The 14,507-nt window shown below is 46.3% G+C and overlaps 1 protein-coding gene and 1 pseudogene across 1 annotated transcript; one reads left to right on the top strand and one right to left on the bottom strand.

Moving 5' to 3' along the window:
• Positions 1 to 1,138: 1,138 nt before the first annotated feature.
• On the bottom strand, positions 1,139 to 8,410 carry GPR37L1 (G protein-coupled receptor 37 like 1). The gene is made up of 2 exons (XM_074220408.1): positions 7,765 to 8,410; positions 1,139 to 2,930 (listed from the first exon to the last, which is right to left on the bottom strand). The coding sequence occupies exons 1-2, from the start codon at positions 8,389 to 8,391 to the stop codon at positions 2,118 to 2,120; spliced, it is 1,440 nt and encodes a 479-aa protein (XP_074076509.1). The 5' UTR covers positions 8,392 to 8,410; the 3' UTR covers positions 1,139 to 2,117.
• Positions 8,411 to 12,684: 4,274 nt separating this feature from the next.
• Positions 12,685 to 12,912, top strand: LOC141511119 (small integral membrane protein 1 pseudogene; annotated as a pseudogene).
• Positions 12,913 to 14,507: the final 1,595 nt, after the last annotated feature.

Below are 14,507 nucleotides of genomic sequence, written 5' to 3'. Positions count from 1 at the left end.
CCAGGCTCCCCCGATTCCCACCTCTCTGGACCCTCATTTCTACCCCCCTGCTTCGCAAACAGATGAAGTTGGTCCCCTGATGAGATCTGAGATTGGGAAGAAGCCTCCTGGGAGGCTGAAGAGGGAAACATCCCATAGCTTCAGGAAGGAATCTCTGCTTGGGCAAGTCCTCCCACCAGCCTGACCACCTCCCGCTACCACCCCCCTATCCCATCTTAAGTTTCTCTAAACAAAGCTGGGGGCTTTGGTCACCGTGGCAACAGGTCTGCAAGAAAGTGGTGGGTGTCATTCCCCAGCACAAAGGGCGGGCACATGGCAGGCTGTCACCTAGCAACTGCCTCCCTCTCTTGGCGGCGTCACCCGGTCCCGGGGGTGGATGCCAGGGAAAGCAAACAAGGCAGCTAAGATTCCTTGGAGAAGTAGGGGGTGGGGAGGGGAAGGGGAGGTCAACTAGAGACCCTCTGGCCTGGCCTCCCAACTATGATGCAGCTCCTACGATTTTCTTTTATGACATTTCTGGGGATGGGCTGGGAGCCTCAAAGAAGGGGTTCAGAGAGCCGATGTCGATCTGGGGAGCAGGAAAATTCTAAGAAAGCTTGGTCAATCCTGACCTCAGTGGCCATTTCCCTTCCTCCCCTGCCCCAGTCTTCTGGGAAATGAACCAAGGCGGAGGGTGGATTTGATATAGGGCCCAATTTAAGGGTGAAAGCAGAGGAGAGGGTCTTGAGGATCAAAAACCCAGGCCTGAAAAGGATCTCAAGGGCCATAGAGTCTAGTCCAACCCCCTTATTTTGGAGATATCAAAGCCCAGAAAAAGTCAAGTGATTAACCTGAGATCATCACACAGGTACCAAGTGACAGAGACAGGATTTGAACCTGGGTCCTCTGACTCCAGAACCTGTACTCTGTTTCCACTATATCACTTTCAAAAGAATCCTATAAATGGAATTAGTCAGTGGAGATGTAGGACGAAGATTACAGGCCTAACTAGCTTCAGCAATTAGCTCTTCTGGGGTCTCATCCCCATCAGTGGCAGTAGTCTAACTGGGTTCAAGGTAGGGGAAGGCAAGACAAATGGGCAAAACACCCCATTCTGAGAAAGGTCTAGATAGAGCCATGGGTTTGGAAGTCCCAAGTTTGGAAAGAGAGAGGAGGATCTGTTTGCAGAAGAAGGACCCGTGGGCAGGGGAGCCTGGCATGGTAAGAGATGGCTTGGACCTCTTAGCATCTCTGCTCTCCAGGCCAAAGATAGGGAGGAAACTTCCAGACTAGGCCTTAGTCTCTTTCCATAGAGAAAGCAATAACTCCTCCTTGGAGATCAGTGGTGTCCGGAATGGCAAACACCCTGAGGTGAACATGTAGGATCCCATCCAACCCAGGGTGAGGGAGGCTGAGCAAGGAAAACTGGACATTGCCAGGGCAGGGCACCATGGAAAGCACAACCAGGGCCAGGGGGTAGTTCTAGCTAATTTATTGGTTTCTTAGTTCTTCTACAGGTCAGAATTTGGCAGGGGGATTGGAACCAGATGGTGCCAGGGCCACCCTAGGAAGAAAAGGGACGAGAAAGGAAGAAAGAAGAGGGGGGGGGGGGGCATCCAGAGCTTAGAGATCTCCTGTCTAGATGGAGGCGCTCAAAACCCCTGGGATCACTCAGCCCCTGCCAAATGGGGCTAGCCCAAATGGAGCCCCCTTTTTTCTGAATGTAGGGAACACTGGGTAGGTGAATGTACATGTTTTGGCAAGAGAAAAAGTAGGGCTAACCTGGGGGCAGAAAAGGATCCTGAAGACAGGTCTAGGGAAAGTTGGGGGACAGAATTGGGATAGGGCCAGCAGGGGTACTCTAGCTTCCGCTGGGTGGAGGCTAAGAGTGGGGCTAAGGATTTTAGGGGTAGGTCTACCACCAACCCAGACTGCAAAGCTGAGTGATCTCCACCCTGGGGCAGTATTGAGGGGGGAGAACTGGCCAGGAGGGCCATTGTTGGGGAAGGAGTCTGGGACATCCCCAAACCTCTCTAGGATAAAGTCCATCTATAGATGATAAGATGGGAAGAAAAAACTGAATGCACCCCTGGTCTGGAGTGTCCCACCTTCCGTGACCCCCCAACCCCAGCCAGAACTCAGCAGGGAGTGCCCAGGCCCAGGAGAGGGGGCGACTCCCTGGGCTTGTGGAAGTAGATGGAGGAGGACATCTCGGTCTTGAGCTTGCTGTCCGAGCCATCAGCAGAGGCTGCTTCGTCCGCCCCACACTCATCACAGCAGCAGCAACAGCAGTCCAAGAAAGCCTGGCCTAAGGGCTTACAGAGACACAAGAGGAGAATGGGGGTGACCGAGCCTTTGAAGAAGATGGAGAACTGGTTGATGAGGCTGAGGAGATCCAGGGTCTGCCGGGACAGCTCCGTGGAGAGATAAGCCACCACAATGTTGCAAACATTTTCTGGCAGGGTACAGAGGCCATAGACCACGGTCAGGCCTACCACGGTGCTGTTCAGCTGCTTCTCACACTGCCCGTGTTTGTTGGCACGGCACTCTACCTTCTTCCCCGGGGTGCTCCGGATCCTCCTGGTCACCAACTGGCAGGTGACAGTGAAGAGGATGGGCAGGCAGAAGTAACAGCCAAAATACCACCACATGCGAGCATTCTGGTACGTCATCACCAGGGAGTAGAGGGACTCTGGCAGGCCGGGTGAGGGTTTCATGATACATGAGTCCACCAGGGCACCTGTTGTGAGGGAGGGCTCCTGCGCCAGCTGCCATAACAGGACCTCGGGCACGGCCAATGTCATGGAACCCACCCAGATGACCGCCAGCTTGGCCACAATTGACTGGCACGGCTCGATGGGTCGGACCTTGGGCAGAGGACTGGTAGCTGCGTGGAAGCGGTCAATACCCAAAGCACAAAGGCTGAAGGTCGTGACTCCCAGGGAGGATACCTGAAGACAGAGAGCGGGAAAGAGCAGAGTGAGGACCAAGCAATGAGACAGGAGAGCGGGAACAGAGGCATAGTGTTGGCTGAGACCAGAGGTGGATGCAACTGGGCCTAGGAGAGGAAATCCTTGGTTTGGTTACTGGGAAAGATTATAAGGAACCTAGAAATACCCCGGGTGTGGGTCTTCAGAGTCCCTGCCTCTTCCCCTCCCCCTACCACCAGGAACAATAATGACCATCTCCAATGACATAATTTTGCATCAGTGATGATGATCATGATTCTAGTGCACTTGTAGAATAGTCTTTATTACAACATTATGATGGAACTAGGAGGGATGAGTGTAGCAAAGTAAACAGGAAAAGCGAACTAAAGGGTTGCCTTGAGTGGTGGTGGTGAGCTCCCTTTCATTGGAGGACATCAAGCAAAGATTGGATGATGTCACCACTTGGCAGGGGGTATTTTAGAGGGCATTTGAGGAGGGGGACATGGGTTGGATTGAGTAACTTCAGCACAAAACCCCAGTATAGACAGTGGTGAGAATTTTCAAGAGACAAGGTGGGGCTAAAGTCACTCTATATTGTCATTATTCCAAAGAAATAAGACATATTCAAATAAAATAACATAAAACAACTCTTCACCTCTAAAATTCTGCAATTCTGTCCAGACTGTACTTGATACAGGAGAAAAGGCACTGTCTCTGAAGTCAGGGGACCTGGGTTCTGATCCTACCCCTGGTGTTATCACTTCTGTGACCTTGAGCAGGTCATTTATCCTCAGTGGGTCTCAGTTTCCTCATCTGCAAAATGAGGACATTGGACTAGCTGGCCACTGAGGTCCTTCTAGGCCTAGCTCCATGATCATGCAGGCTGGACACTGGACTGTATCTCCCCTAGAAGCCAGCACAGAGTTCTGCAAACAGTAGATACTCAATAAGTGATTATCGAGGTTGTAGTATGCCTTGCCCTTCCCCCCAACCGTGAGGACAGAGCAGTCTGTCTTGAGGGTTCTAGTTGCCAATGGGAACAACATGGTCTGCGGATGGACAAACAACTGGTACACACACCCTCCCCTCCTTCCCCCAGCACCCCTGAAAATGTCAGAATCCGGCCCTGAGGGGAAGCAGAGCCCCCCTCCAACCAAGCCTGCTTCTTGTTCCCATCATGCTATTGAGTGCCCAGGAAAACAGACTTGGGTGCCAAGAGGAAGAGGCCAGAAGCAGCAGGGGGAGAAAAGCCACATCGGAGCACAAAGGAAGGAGAATAACTGTCCAGAGCTATCAAATAATGTCCGGACACACTCAGGGATTGTGTACAGAGCCCCCTCCAGTCCAAATTCCTTGTCCTCTAGAAGAGAAAATACAATTACCAGCTTATTAGCCCCTGCAATATACCCCCCAAGTTAGTAAGCATCCTTTGTGAACTCTGGACAGCCCCTGCCCCCCACCCCCGTCTCACTTTGGGGCACAGGCTTAAGATACTGACAAGCATCTGGGTTCAGAAAAATAGCTCTAGTCTCTCTTCCTTTTTCCTCTCTTCTACCTTTCTCTCTCCCTCCCTTTCTCCTTTCTCTCTTCTCTTTTTCCCATTCCCTTCTCTCCTCTCTCCTCCTTTCCCCTCCTCTCCTCTTTTCTCTTTCCCTCTCTGTCTCTGTCTCTTTTTCTCTGTCTCTGCCTCTGTCTCTCTCTCCCTCTGTCTGTATTACACACACATGGTTCTTTCCACTAATCCCAATCTACTCTATCTCATGTATCCTGACTCCAGCCTTAGGAGTCACATCCAACTTACACACCGACACCCCACACACACACACACACAAATACAGGTTATTTCCAGCCTCTGGAGTCACATCTGACTTAGACACACATGGTTCTTTCCACTAACCCCAATCTACTCTATCTCATCTATCCCAACTCCAGTCTTAGGAGTCACGTCCAGATGAAACAGGCCTAGAGAGGGCATTTTGTCCATTCCCCAGCCTCTCTCTACACAGGATTTCTCTTGAGCCAAACAGACCTGGGTTCTCCAGTTAACCAGCCACTCAAATTGTCACTAACTCAGTGAAAGGGTAGGGATAGGGGAAAACAAACAAACAGAAAAACCTAGGCATAGCTTAGAAAAGAAATTAGGCTTCCAGCTAGTGAGTAACTTTCACTTAAATAGAAGGATCACCCCACCTCTGGGTCTGTGTTTCTGGCTTCCGGTTCTCTTGGACACTGAGCTATCAAAATGAAAAAGGCTCAGGAAGGTTTTCAGGTCCTGAAAATTCTTTGATTCTGTCCAAATATAGATCTGTCATAGTTTTCCAAATCATTTCCCAGGTCATGAGATCCACTAACCTGTACACAGCTTTCAGCACTATCTCCTCCTGGAGGAAACTCCTGGGCAGAAGGACCAAATTCACTACAAGACCTCCGTCCTCAACAGCTTTCTGGAGCTTGTTTGTACATGTCAGATTTCTAGATAATAATAAAATCAGAGTGTGACTTTGGCCTCACCCTGTCTCACAAATGTTTACTGGGGTCTTTTATGTGGTGTTTTGATTCAATCATTTCTGCATCTGAAATCTCCCAGAAGAAGGTTAGAACTTAAAAATCACCCAATGGTAGAGTTAGAAGAAACCTTTGCATCTGTTCCAATCCCTTCATTTCTTAAGTGAGGAAACTGAAGCCCAGGGAAGTGAAATGTCTACCCTGGTTCACATAAACAGTGGCAGAGCCAGGACAAGACTCCCAGGATCTGTGGGAAGTCCAGTAGAATGTAAGGTCTTTGAGAGCAGGGGTTGGTTAATTTTTTCTTTTTGTCTATGCCTCCCTGCAAAAATTATATGTGCTTATTTAGATATAGCTGGTGACACTCAATAGACTCTAGAAATCTATTTTTGTCCTAGAGGGAAAAGGAGAGGAAAGGGATGGGAGAAAGGGGACAGGGGAAGGGGAGGAGGTTGTAGGTAGTAGGAGAGAGAAGATCATGGGAGAGGGTAGTCAGATACAACACACCTTTGAGGAGGACAAGGTGAAAAGAGAGAGAGAGAGAGAGAGAGAGACTAGAATAAATGGGAAAAGGGAGGAATAGAATGGAGGGAAATACAGATAAAAATAGCAACTGTGGGCTAAAAAAATATATTGAAGCAACTTCTTTTGATGGTCTTGGTCTTATGATAAAGAATTTGATCCATCCCAAAGACAAAGCTGATGGTTTCTGAACACAAACCGAAGTACATTTTTTTCTTTTTCTCTCACTTTATTTTTCTTGAACTTTCTCTATGGTTACTTTTACAAGAGTATTGTAGTAATGTGAAAATAAATGTTGATATAGCTGGTGACACAATGGACAGAGTTCTGAGTTTGGAGTTAGAAAGAACTGAATTCAAAACCAACCTCAGCAATATCACTGCAATGATCAACTATGATAAACTTAGCTCTTCTCAGCAATACAGTGATCAAAAACCTGAGATAATAAAAAATGCCATCAACATCCAAAGAAAGAACTAGGGAATCTGAATGTAGACTGAAGCAAATGCTTTATATTTTTTAAAATTTGTTTTTTTTTTTCATTCTTGTAGTTTTTCCCTTTTTTGGTCTGATTCTTCTCTCACAATGTGATTAAATGGAAATATGTATAACACTATTGTACATGTACGATCTTGTTATCCTAGGGTAGGGGAAGGGAAGGGTGGGACGCAGAAAACTTTGCAAAAATGAATGTTGAAAATTATCATTACATATAATTGGAAAAAGAAAAAAATCCAACCTCAGACACTCACCATATGATCCTGGATTAGTCACTTAATCTATGTTTGCTTCTGTTTCCTCAACTGTAAAAATGGACATAATACCACCCACCTCACAAGGTTATGATGTGGATCAAATGAGATTATATTTGTCATTGCAATAATACTGACTCCTGAGTATTACAATACTATAGAACTGTGAGGAACTGAGAAGGGAAGGAAACTGTTCAAGTCTGCATCAGACAAGGAAAGAAAGCTGAGACTGGACTCTGAGCTGCTACTATCAGGCATCTTATCACCATCAATTCCTAGTACCCTCCAGGAACACCAAGAGAAATCACCACCACTATCATTACTACTACCACTACCACCACCAACAACATCATTCCATTTCCTAAAGGAGGAAGAGAGCCACCAACGAGCAGAAAATGGGACCCATATCTAACTTACATTTATCCTCTGAGGATAAATCTGATCATCTGATTCACTGAAAACTAATAAATTTTAGGGTCTGGAAAATTAGTTAAAAAACTGTGGTAGGACAGCTTTTCAAAACAATTTTCAGACCCACTAAACCCCTGAATAGTGAGCCTGAAAACCTTCCCCAGCCCTTCTCATTTTGATAGATGAGCATCCAGGAGAATCAGAAGCCAGAAACACAGACCTGGAGTTGGGGTGATTGATCCTTTGATTTTAGTGAAAGTTACTTTGCTGGAAATGATCAAACTTAGACATATCCTCCCTCATCCTTGAATGTTTCCAACTCATCGCAAAAACAACACATGTATTTAGCACTTTAAATTTTGCAAAGCACTTCCAATCCTACAGTCCTACAAGGGAGATAGTCCAGGTATTATCAACACCATTTTAAATGAGGGAAATGACTTTCCCAGGGTCACACATGGCTTGCAAGTGTCAGCCTAGAATTTTGAGCCCAGATATCTGGAGCTCTGTGTATTCTTTCATGCTGCCTTGGGTCCCTACTAGTTTGCCCATCTACTTCTCTCTCCTTCCCCCAAATCACCCACTGGATTGCCACCCCAACCTCAGCTCTGTCTGAGGATAACCATGCTGAGGGCACAGCAAGGGCAAGCAGCGGGGCACCTCACCTCCATGAAGGGCACAGCCCGGCAGGAGACATCACCCAGCAGCCTCTGCTTGGTGATCTCATTGAAGATGACAACAGGCAGGCAGAAGAAGAGAACCAAGAAGTCCCAGAGAGCGAGGCTTGCCAGGATGGAATTCCAGGCGCTCTTCAGGTAGTAGCTATGCCACACAATGCACATGACTGACAGGTTGCCAACGATGCCCACAGCAAACACCACCAGGGCCAAGAACATGACAGCATAGGCACTGTAGGAGCTCTCCGTCACCGGGTAGAGGGGGTTCTGAATCTGCAGCCTCTGCCCAGGGGTGCCTGTCAGGTTGCCATAGGGCTCCTGCCCGCTTCCCAGGGTACCACCCTCTTGGTCTGGGTTGGGGCTCGTAGGCACCAGGGAGTTGGTGGGCTGTAGACCAGCAGGGTGGATGGGCCGAGGATATTCAGCCCACTGCTCAGGCATGTACTGCTGCAACCCCTTAGACTCCTCATCTTCCGTTCCCCTCTTGGTCCGTACCTGCTCCTCCTCCAGGGTGGTGAGGCTCCTGCTAGAGTGTAGGGTAACCCCAGGGATGCCCTGGAGCCCAGCAGTGGACACAGCAGCCAGGAAGAAGACCAGGAGCCACAGCCAGAGCATGGTGAGAGATCCGAGAGAGGAGCTGGCCCAGGCAAGGGGTCCTGTGCCCCAGAGGAGAGGAGGCAGCCGGCCGGCTGGGCTGGCTGCAGCCGAGCATCTGGCATCAGCTCCTAGTTCTCACTGCATTGAAAACCTCTCCCCACCAACCCCCTTTTTGTCCCAGGCCAATGGGCTGGGCCTGGCCCTCTGCTGGAGACCACTAGTTCTAACAACTTGAGCAGGCCAAGGGGAAAGGAGGACTGGACAACAGGCCAGGGCCTGACCCAACCCGGAGCACCCCAAAACTAGCCCACCCTCCTAGCCAAGAGCCTTTTTCTTGCTTCCCTTCCTCTCTTCATCTACTACCCAACCTGGCCAGGTTCTTTTGCAGAGTTCTCCAGTCCTTTCTTTGTCCCTTGTTTCCCACATTCCTAACACATTCCCAAGCATAAACTCAAAGGAAGGAAGACCCTCACACAACAAACAGATGTGTACTGGGTTAGGCACTTTGGGATGAATTAAAGAGTAAATAGAAGGTTTGGAGAAATAATACATGGTCTATACCCTCTGCTAGAGTAAATGATACATACATCAATGATCTGTCGTTCATCATTTCAATTACTTCCAACTCCTTGTTGGGGTTTTCTTGCAAAAGATACTTGAGTGGTTTGCTATTTCCTTCTCCAGTTCATGTTAAAGATGAGGAAACTGAGGCAAACAGGGTTAAGTGACTTGTCCAAGGTCACACAGCTAGTAAGAATCTGAGGTTGGATTTGAACTTAGGTCCACCTGACTCCAAGTCTAATACTCTTATCTACTTTGCCCCCCCTACCTGCCCTCCTCATCTGTTAAGTGAGGTTATTAGTAACATCTACCTGCCAGGGTTCTTACACGGATCAAATGATATTATAGTTTTGCAAACCTCTAAAGCATTAGGTAAATGCTATTATTATTTTTATTGTTAATTTTTATTATTATTATTAAGGACCTTAGGAAAATCTCTTTCCCATCTTTCCCATCTTTCCTCAAACTGTCTCCTGAAGTCCACATCTTAGTGTTAGGCAGCTTTCCAGGATGGCATGCCACCTGGGCATATAATAAGTATGGGGGGAGGGCAGAAGAAGGGGGAATAACTTCTAGAGGTAGAATTGGAGGAATATCTTAAGTGATGTCATTGGAATGTGGGGTACATGTGATAAGGTTCATCCCCAACAACCTAGGTTCTATACCCAGGACATGGGGTAGAGAAGTACATTTCTTTGGAAAATTGCAACTGGAGAAGTATCAGTGCAAGATTGTTATCTTGCCTGGGAATAGGGGGAAGATAGAAGAAAAAGGGCAAGTCCTTTCTGGATGATGTAAAAACAACTAGACAGAAGAGAAAGGGGGCCAAATACTCTACTTCCACTCACTGGGAAGTTGAGGAAAGTGTATTTGGTCATAGATGTTAGAATTTTTAGAGCTGGAACAAATCTTGGACATCATCTAGTTTGACTCTCTCATTTTACAGGTGAGGAAATTGAGGCTGAGAGAATAACAGGGTCAAAACTGAGACTAGCAACCCAAATTTCCTGATTCCCTAAACAGGACTTTTCCCATTAAACCATTATTTTGGTATTAGTATTCAGTCTTCTCACACTCTGATCTTTGCACACTTCTCTTTACCTCCTCTGAAAGTCCTGGCAATCTGATGAAGAGTGAGCACCAAATGGTCCCTGAGGACCTTTCAGAGATGTAGGTGGCCAGTAACCATTGTGGCTGCTCAGTTGTGCTTGAGGATGCTGCTGGAGCTGGGCCATCAGAGCCCTAGGGGCAAGAGCAACAAGGAGCAGAGGCCTCTGGCTTACATCTGGAGCCACCAGATTGGTCATAGATGTTAGAATTTTAGAGCTGAAACAAATCTTGGACATCATCTAGTTTGACTCACTCATTTTACAGGTGAGGAAAAATCAAGGCTGAGAGAATAACACGGTCAAAACTGAGACTAGCAACCTATATTTCCTGATTCACAAACTACCACACATACAACACCAGCACACATACATACACACAAATTCCACATATACTCAACACACATGCTCACATGCATACACATACACACACATACACAAACATAATCCTACCTAGAGTAAGCCCAGCATCTTGCAGGCTGGCTATTCCCCTTTGACGTTCTGCTGGAGCCTCTGAACCCCTCTTTGGAATAACGGTTTTAAATGCATAAAATAAAATATAGAGGATTACAAAGGAAGCCAATTATATTAAAATATAAATTATAAAACATTACATATAATATATAATCAATAGATGTTTTATATGTGTGTGCTTATATGTTATATGGGTGTGTTCTACTAAAATACTAAAACAAAGTTCATACCCCAGGTTAAAAGATCCTGCTCTGTTGGGTGGGAAGAGAACCAAGAAATCTTGCTCTCTGACCTGTATGGCCTCTGGACCCTGTGTGATTTGGGACAAGCAGATTAGCCTCCCTGAATCTCAATTCCCACATAGATAAAATAAAAGAGTTAGATTCAATCATCTCAAAGATCTCTTCCAGATTAAAAGTTTAGGAAATTTGTAGAACTAGGACCAGGATCTTTAATACAAACTGGCTTTTCCTGAGGAATAGCCCATCCTATTCTTGGAGGTAGAGCCCTCCTCTGGGCAGATATGGGAAGATAATGTGAGCACAAAGTCCTGACCCTGACTCCTATTTCTCCTCTGAACTATTAGTGAACTTTTTTTTTTGCAAGGCAGTGGGGTTAAGTGGCTTTCCCAAGGTCCCACAGCTAGGTAATTATTAAGTGTCTGAAGTCAAATTTGAACTCAGGTACTCCTGACTCCAGGGCCAGTGCTCTATCCACTGCGCCACCTAGCTGCCCCACTTTTTCATAAGTACAATAAACAGGAGCAAATCCTATTGTTCTTTCATAATCTACTCTGTTACTGTTATTTGTAGACCCTTCTTACCTCTCTTGCTAAACTATAACTTTTTAAAATTAATTTTTTAAATTTAATGTTTAAATTAAGTTTCAATTAGGCAAAAATCTACCTCCAGTTTCCTTCCTCCCTTCTCCATTAATTAGTATAAAAAATCTTGCTACAAATATGTGGTAAAAAAAAATTTCTTTTATTAGCTCTGAGTTCATTATCTCTTTGTCAAGAGGTAGCATATTTTATGAAGAATCCTCTGGAATCATGCTTGGTAGTTAAATGATTAGAGTTCTAAAGTCTTTCAAAGTTGTTTGCCATTTCAGTATTGTTATTTTTGGATAAATTGTTCTAATTCTGTTCACTTTGTTCATTCAGGTCTTCTCAGGTTTTTGTGAAACTATCCCCTTCATCATTTCGAACAACACAAGAATATTGCACCACATTCATAATACTGTTCAGGCAGCTAGGTGGCACAGTGGGCAGAGTGCCAGGCCTGGAGTCTGGAAGACTCCTCTTCCTGAGTTCAAATGCAGCCTCAGGCATGTACTAGCTGTGTGACCCTAGGCAAGTCATTTAACCCTGTTGGCCTCTGATCCTCAACTGTAAAAATGAACTGGAGGAGGAAATGGCAAACCACTCTGGTATCTCTGCCAAGAAAATCCCAAATGGGGTCATGAAGAGTTGAACACAACAGAAAAATGACTCAATAACAGAATAAAAAACTTGCTTGGCCATTCTACAGAAGATGGGTATCCCTGTTATTTCCACTTCTCTGGTACCACAAAAAGAGTTCCTATAAGTATTCTTGTACTTATGGGACCTTTCTTTCTCTCTTTTATATTTTTTGGACAATTGAACTAGTAATGGCACCCTAGGTTGAAAGGTTTTCACAGTTTAATAACTTTGGGTCATAGTTTTAAATTACTTTACAGGACAATAACTGTCTTCAAGATAAGGAGACCTGACTCCGGTGGCAGAGCCAGAGGGCCAGCCCCCTCCTCCTCCCCCCTTCCTTCTCCACCCCCTTCCCCCTTCCTTCTCCACCCCCTTCCTCCTCCTCCTCCTCCTCCTCCTCCTCCTCCTCCTCCTCCTCCTTAATCCCAGCCTCCCGGCCCACACAGAAGAGCCCAAGCAGCTCAACTCCTGGCCTTGCAAGACACCCCCAGCCTCTTCTGCCAAAGGCCCCACCCCAACGCAAGGAGCCAGGGGTCTGGGCACCAGCTAGGGAGCCCCAGGTGACAGCTGCAGGTGAGAGGGGGCAGCAGCCAGTGCCCCTGCATCCCAGATCCACACATGCTGGAGCCCTCAAAGCCGTAGACGCCCAGCCCTGACCTGCCCCCCCAGCCCACTGGAGCCCAGCTTTCCCACTCCTGTACTGGAAGAATGGAGTCCCAGGAGAGCGCTGTCCAGTACAGCAGATGGAACAACAGCCAGGATGAGGTCAGCATGAATGTGTCAGCCTCGGAGAGTTTGGGCTGCGAGAGCATCTGTACCAAACTATGCACTGGGAAGATGGGCATCGCCGTGAAGGTGATAAGTGGAATTATTCTTTTCTGGGTCATCTTCATCTTCGGCTATACTACCGGATACTACATCCACAAGTGCAAGTAGCAGAGTCTGCTGGATACCTTCTCCAGGAGCCCTCCACTACTCAGAAACCTCTTACTTCTCAGCTTAGATCACCAAGGCTGACCTCTGGGGGCACATGTACCAATAGATATAGATATGAACACATAGGGATAGATGGACACATTCTAAGTCTCAGAGAGACAACATTACTAGAGTGACAGACACATACTGAAACAGACACTGGACAGAAGAAGAGACAATTGTACATGGAGACACAGACCCACAGAAAGACAGATATCCTAACACCAAAATACATACAAATCTCTCTTCTCCTTTGTCCCAGGATAAAACTCCAGACCAAACCATCCTCATTCAACCCAGAGAGAGTTACTATACTCAAATGCTAAAGCCCCAGCACTATATCTCCCATTAATTCCCTCCTTGGTTACCCCTGTGTTCTTATTCACAAAGTGGACAACCTCTCCTTTGGATCACCCCTCCAGGGAGAGTTACTACAACATGTATGGTTCAAATCCCAACTCTTCCAGATATATATCAGAGAATTAGAAAAGTCACCAATGACACCAAATAGCTTTGAAGGTCCCCTCCATCTCTAAATTTTTGTTTCTGTGGCAATGATTCAATATGGAATCCTAGCAAAGCCAAAAATTTTCCCTTGGTTTCAGCAGGGAAATTTATAACCTTACCCCCCCCATCTGTTGTTGAAGCTTTAGGTTCCCTTTCTGAATCCACAGGCTTACAGTTGTGCCACTGCCCATTCCCCTTATATTTGTGTGTCTGTGTGTGGGGGTGGGGGGAAGTTGTCTTAGCCTTTCAGCTCTGGAGCCATTGAAAGAGGTTTCATTTTAAAGTTATTCCTTTGCTCCCTCCCCTGGATTTGCCCTTGATTTCTGCACTATGCCCAGGGAATTAGATCCTCTGACCTTCCCTGAAGGGGAAAAAACCCTGGTGAATTTGAATTGGGGATCTGATGTTTCTGAAGGCCCCTAGTCATAGATGTCACAAAGCCTCTTGAAGCCAGGAGAAAACAGTCCCCATCCTGATCCATGACCTTACCCGAAGCAGAGGCTGAGCCATGGAAGACTGAGGTGTTCTGAGGGTTGAGCCCCCAGCCTTCTCCCTCCACCCCACCCCTCTCATGCCTTTCCAAAGAGGCAGAATATAATAGAAAAGAAGAAAAAAAAGGCTAGACTGGAAGGATTCTAATAAATAGCCACTTTCCTGCGGTGTGACCTCAAAAAAAAAAGATAAGGAGACCTGCTTCGCTATCTTTTAAAAACTTCATACCCTATAGCCATTTATCTACTGGAAAATGAATTTTGGGATGATATATTTCATTTAGTTGTCAAAATTAGTCAATGATCATATTAGATCAGGAGTTCTGATACATTATTTTTTAATCAAATTAATTTGGGGAGTTACATTTTATGTTCCAATCTATCTCCCTCCCCCCTTGCCCTGCTCTAGAGAAGGTCACCATTTGACACAGATTTTATATATATATATATATACATATATATATATGTATATATATATATATATGTATTAAAATCATACTCAAGCGTCTAGGTGGCGCAGTGGATAGAGCACTGGCCCTGCAGTCAGAAGTACCTGAG

This window comes from Macrotis lagotis, chromosome 2 (genome assembly GCF_037893015.1).
Source record: "Macrotis lagotis isolate mMagLag1 chromosome 2, bilby.v1.9.chrom.fasta, whole genome shotgun sequence".
Lineage (NCBI taxonomy): Eukaryota > Metazoa > Chordata > Mammalia > Peramelemorphia > Peramelidae > Macrotis > Macrotis lagotis.
The sequence above is the reverse complement of the archived record's forward strand: the minus strand, read 5'-3'. Positions and strand labels throughout refer to the sequence as shown.

Excerpts from the sequence above, each read along its gene's own strand:
- GPR37L1 (XM_074220408.1), bottom strand. The coding sequence starts at position 8,391 with ATGCTCTGGCTGTGGCTCCTGGTCTTCTTCCTGGCTGCTGTGTCCACT. Across the intron at positions 2,931-7,764 it reads GGGCTGTGCCCTTCATGGAG|GTATCCTCCCTGGGAGTCAC; the intron begins GTGAGGTGCCCC and ends CTCTGTCTTCAG.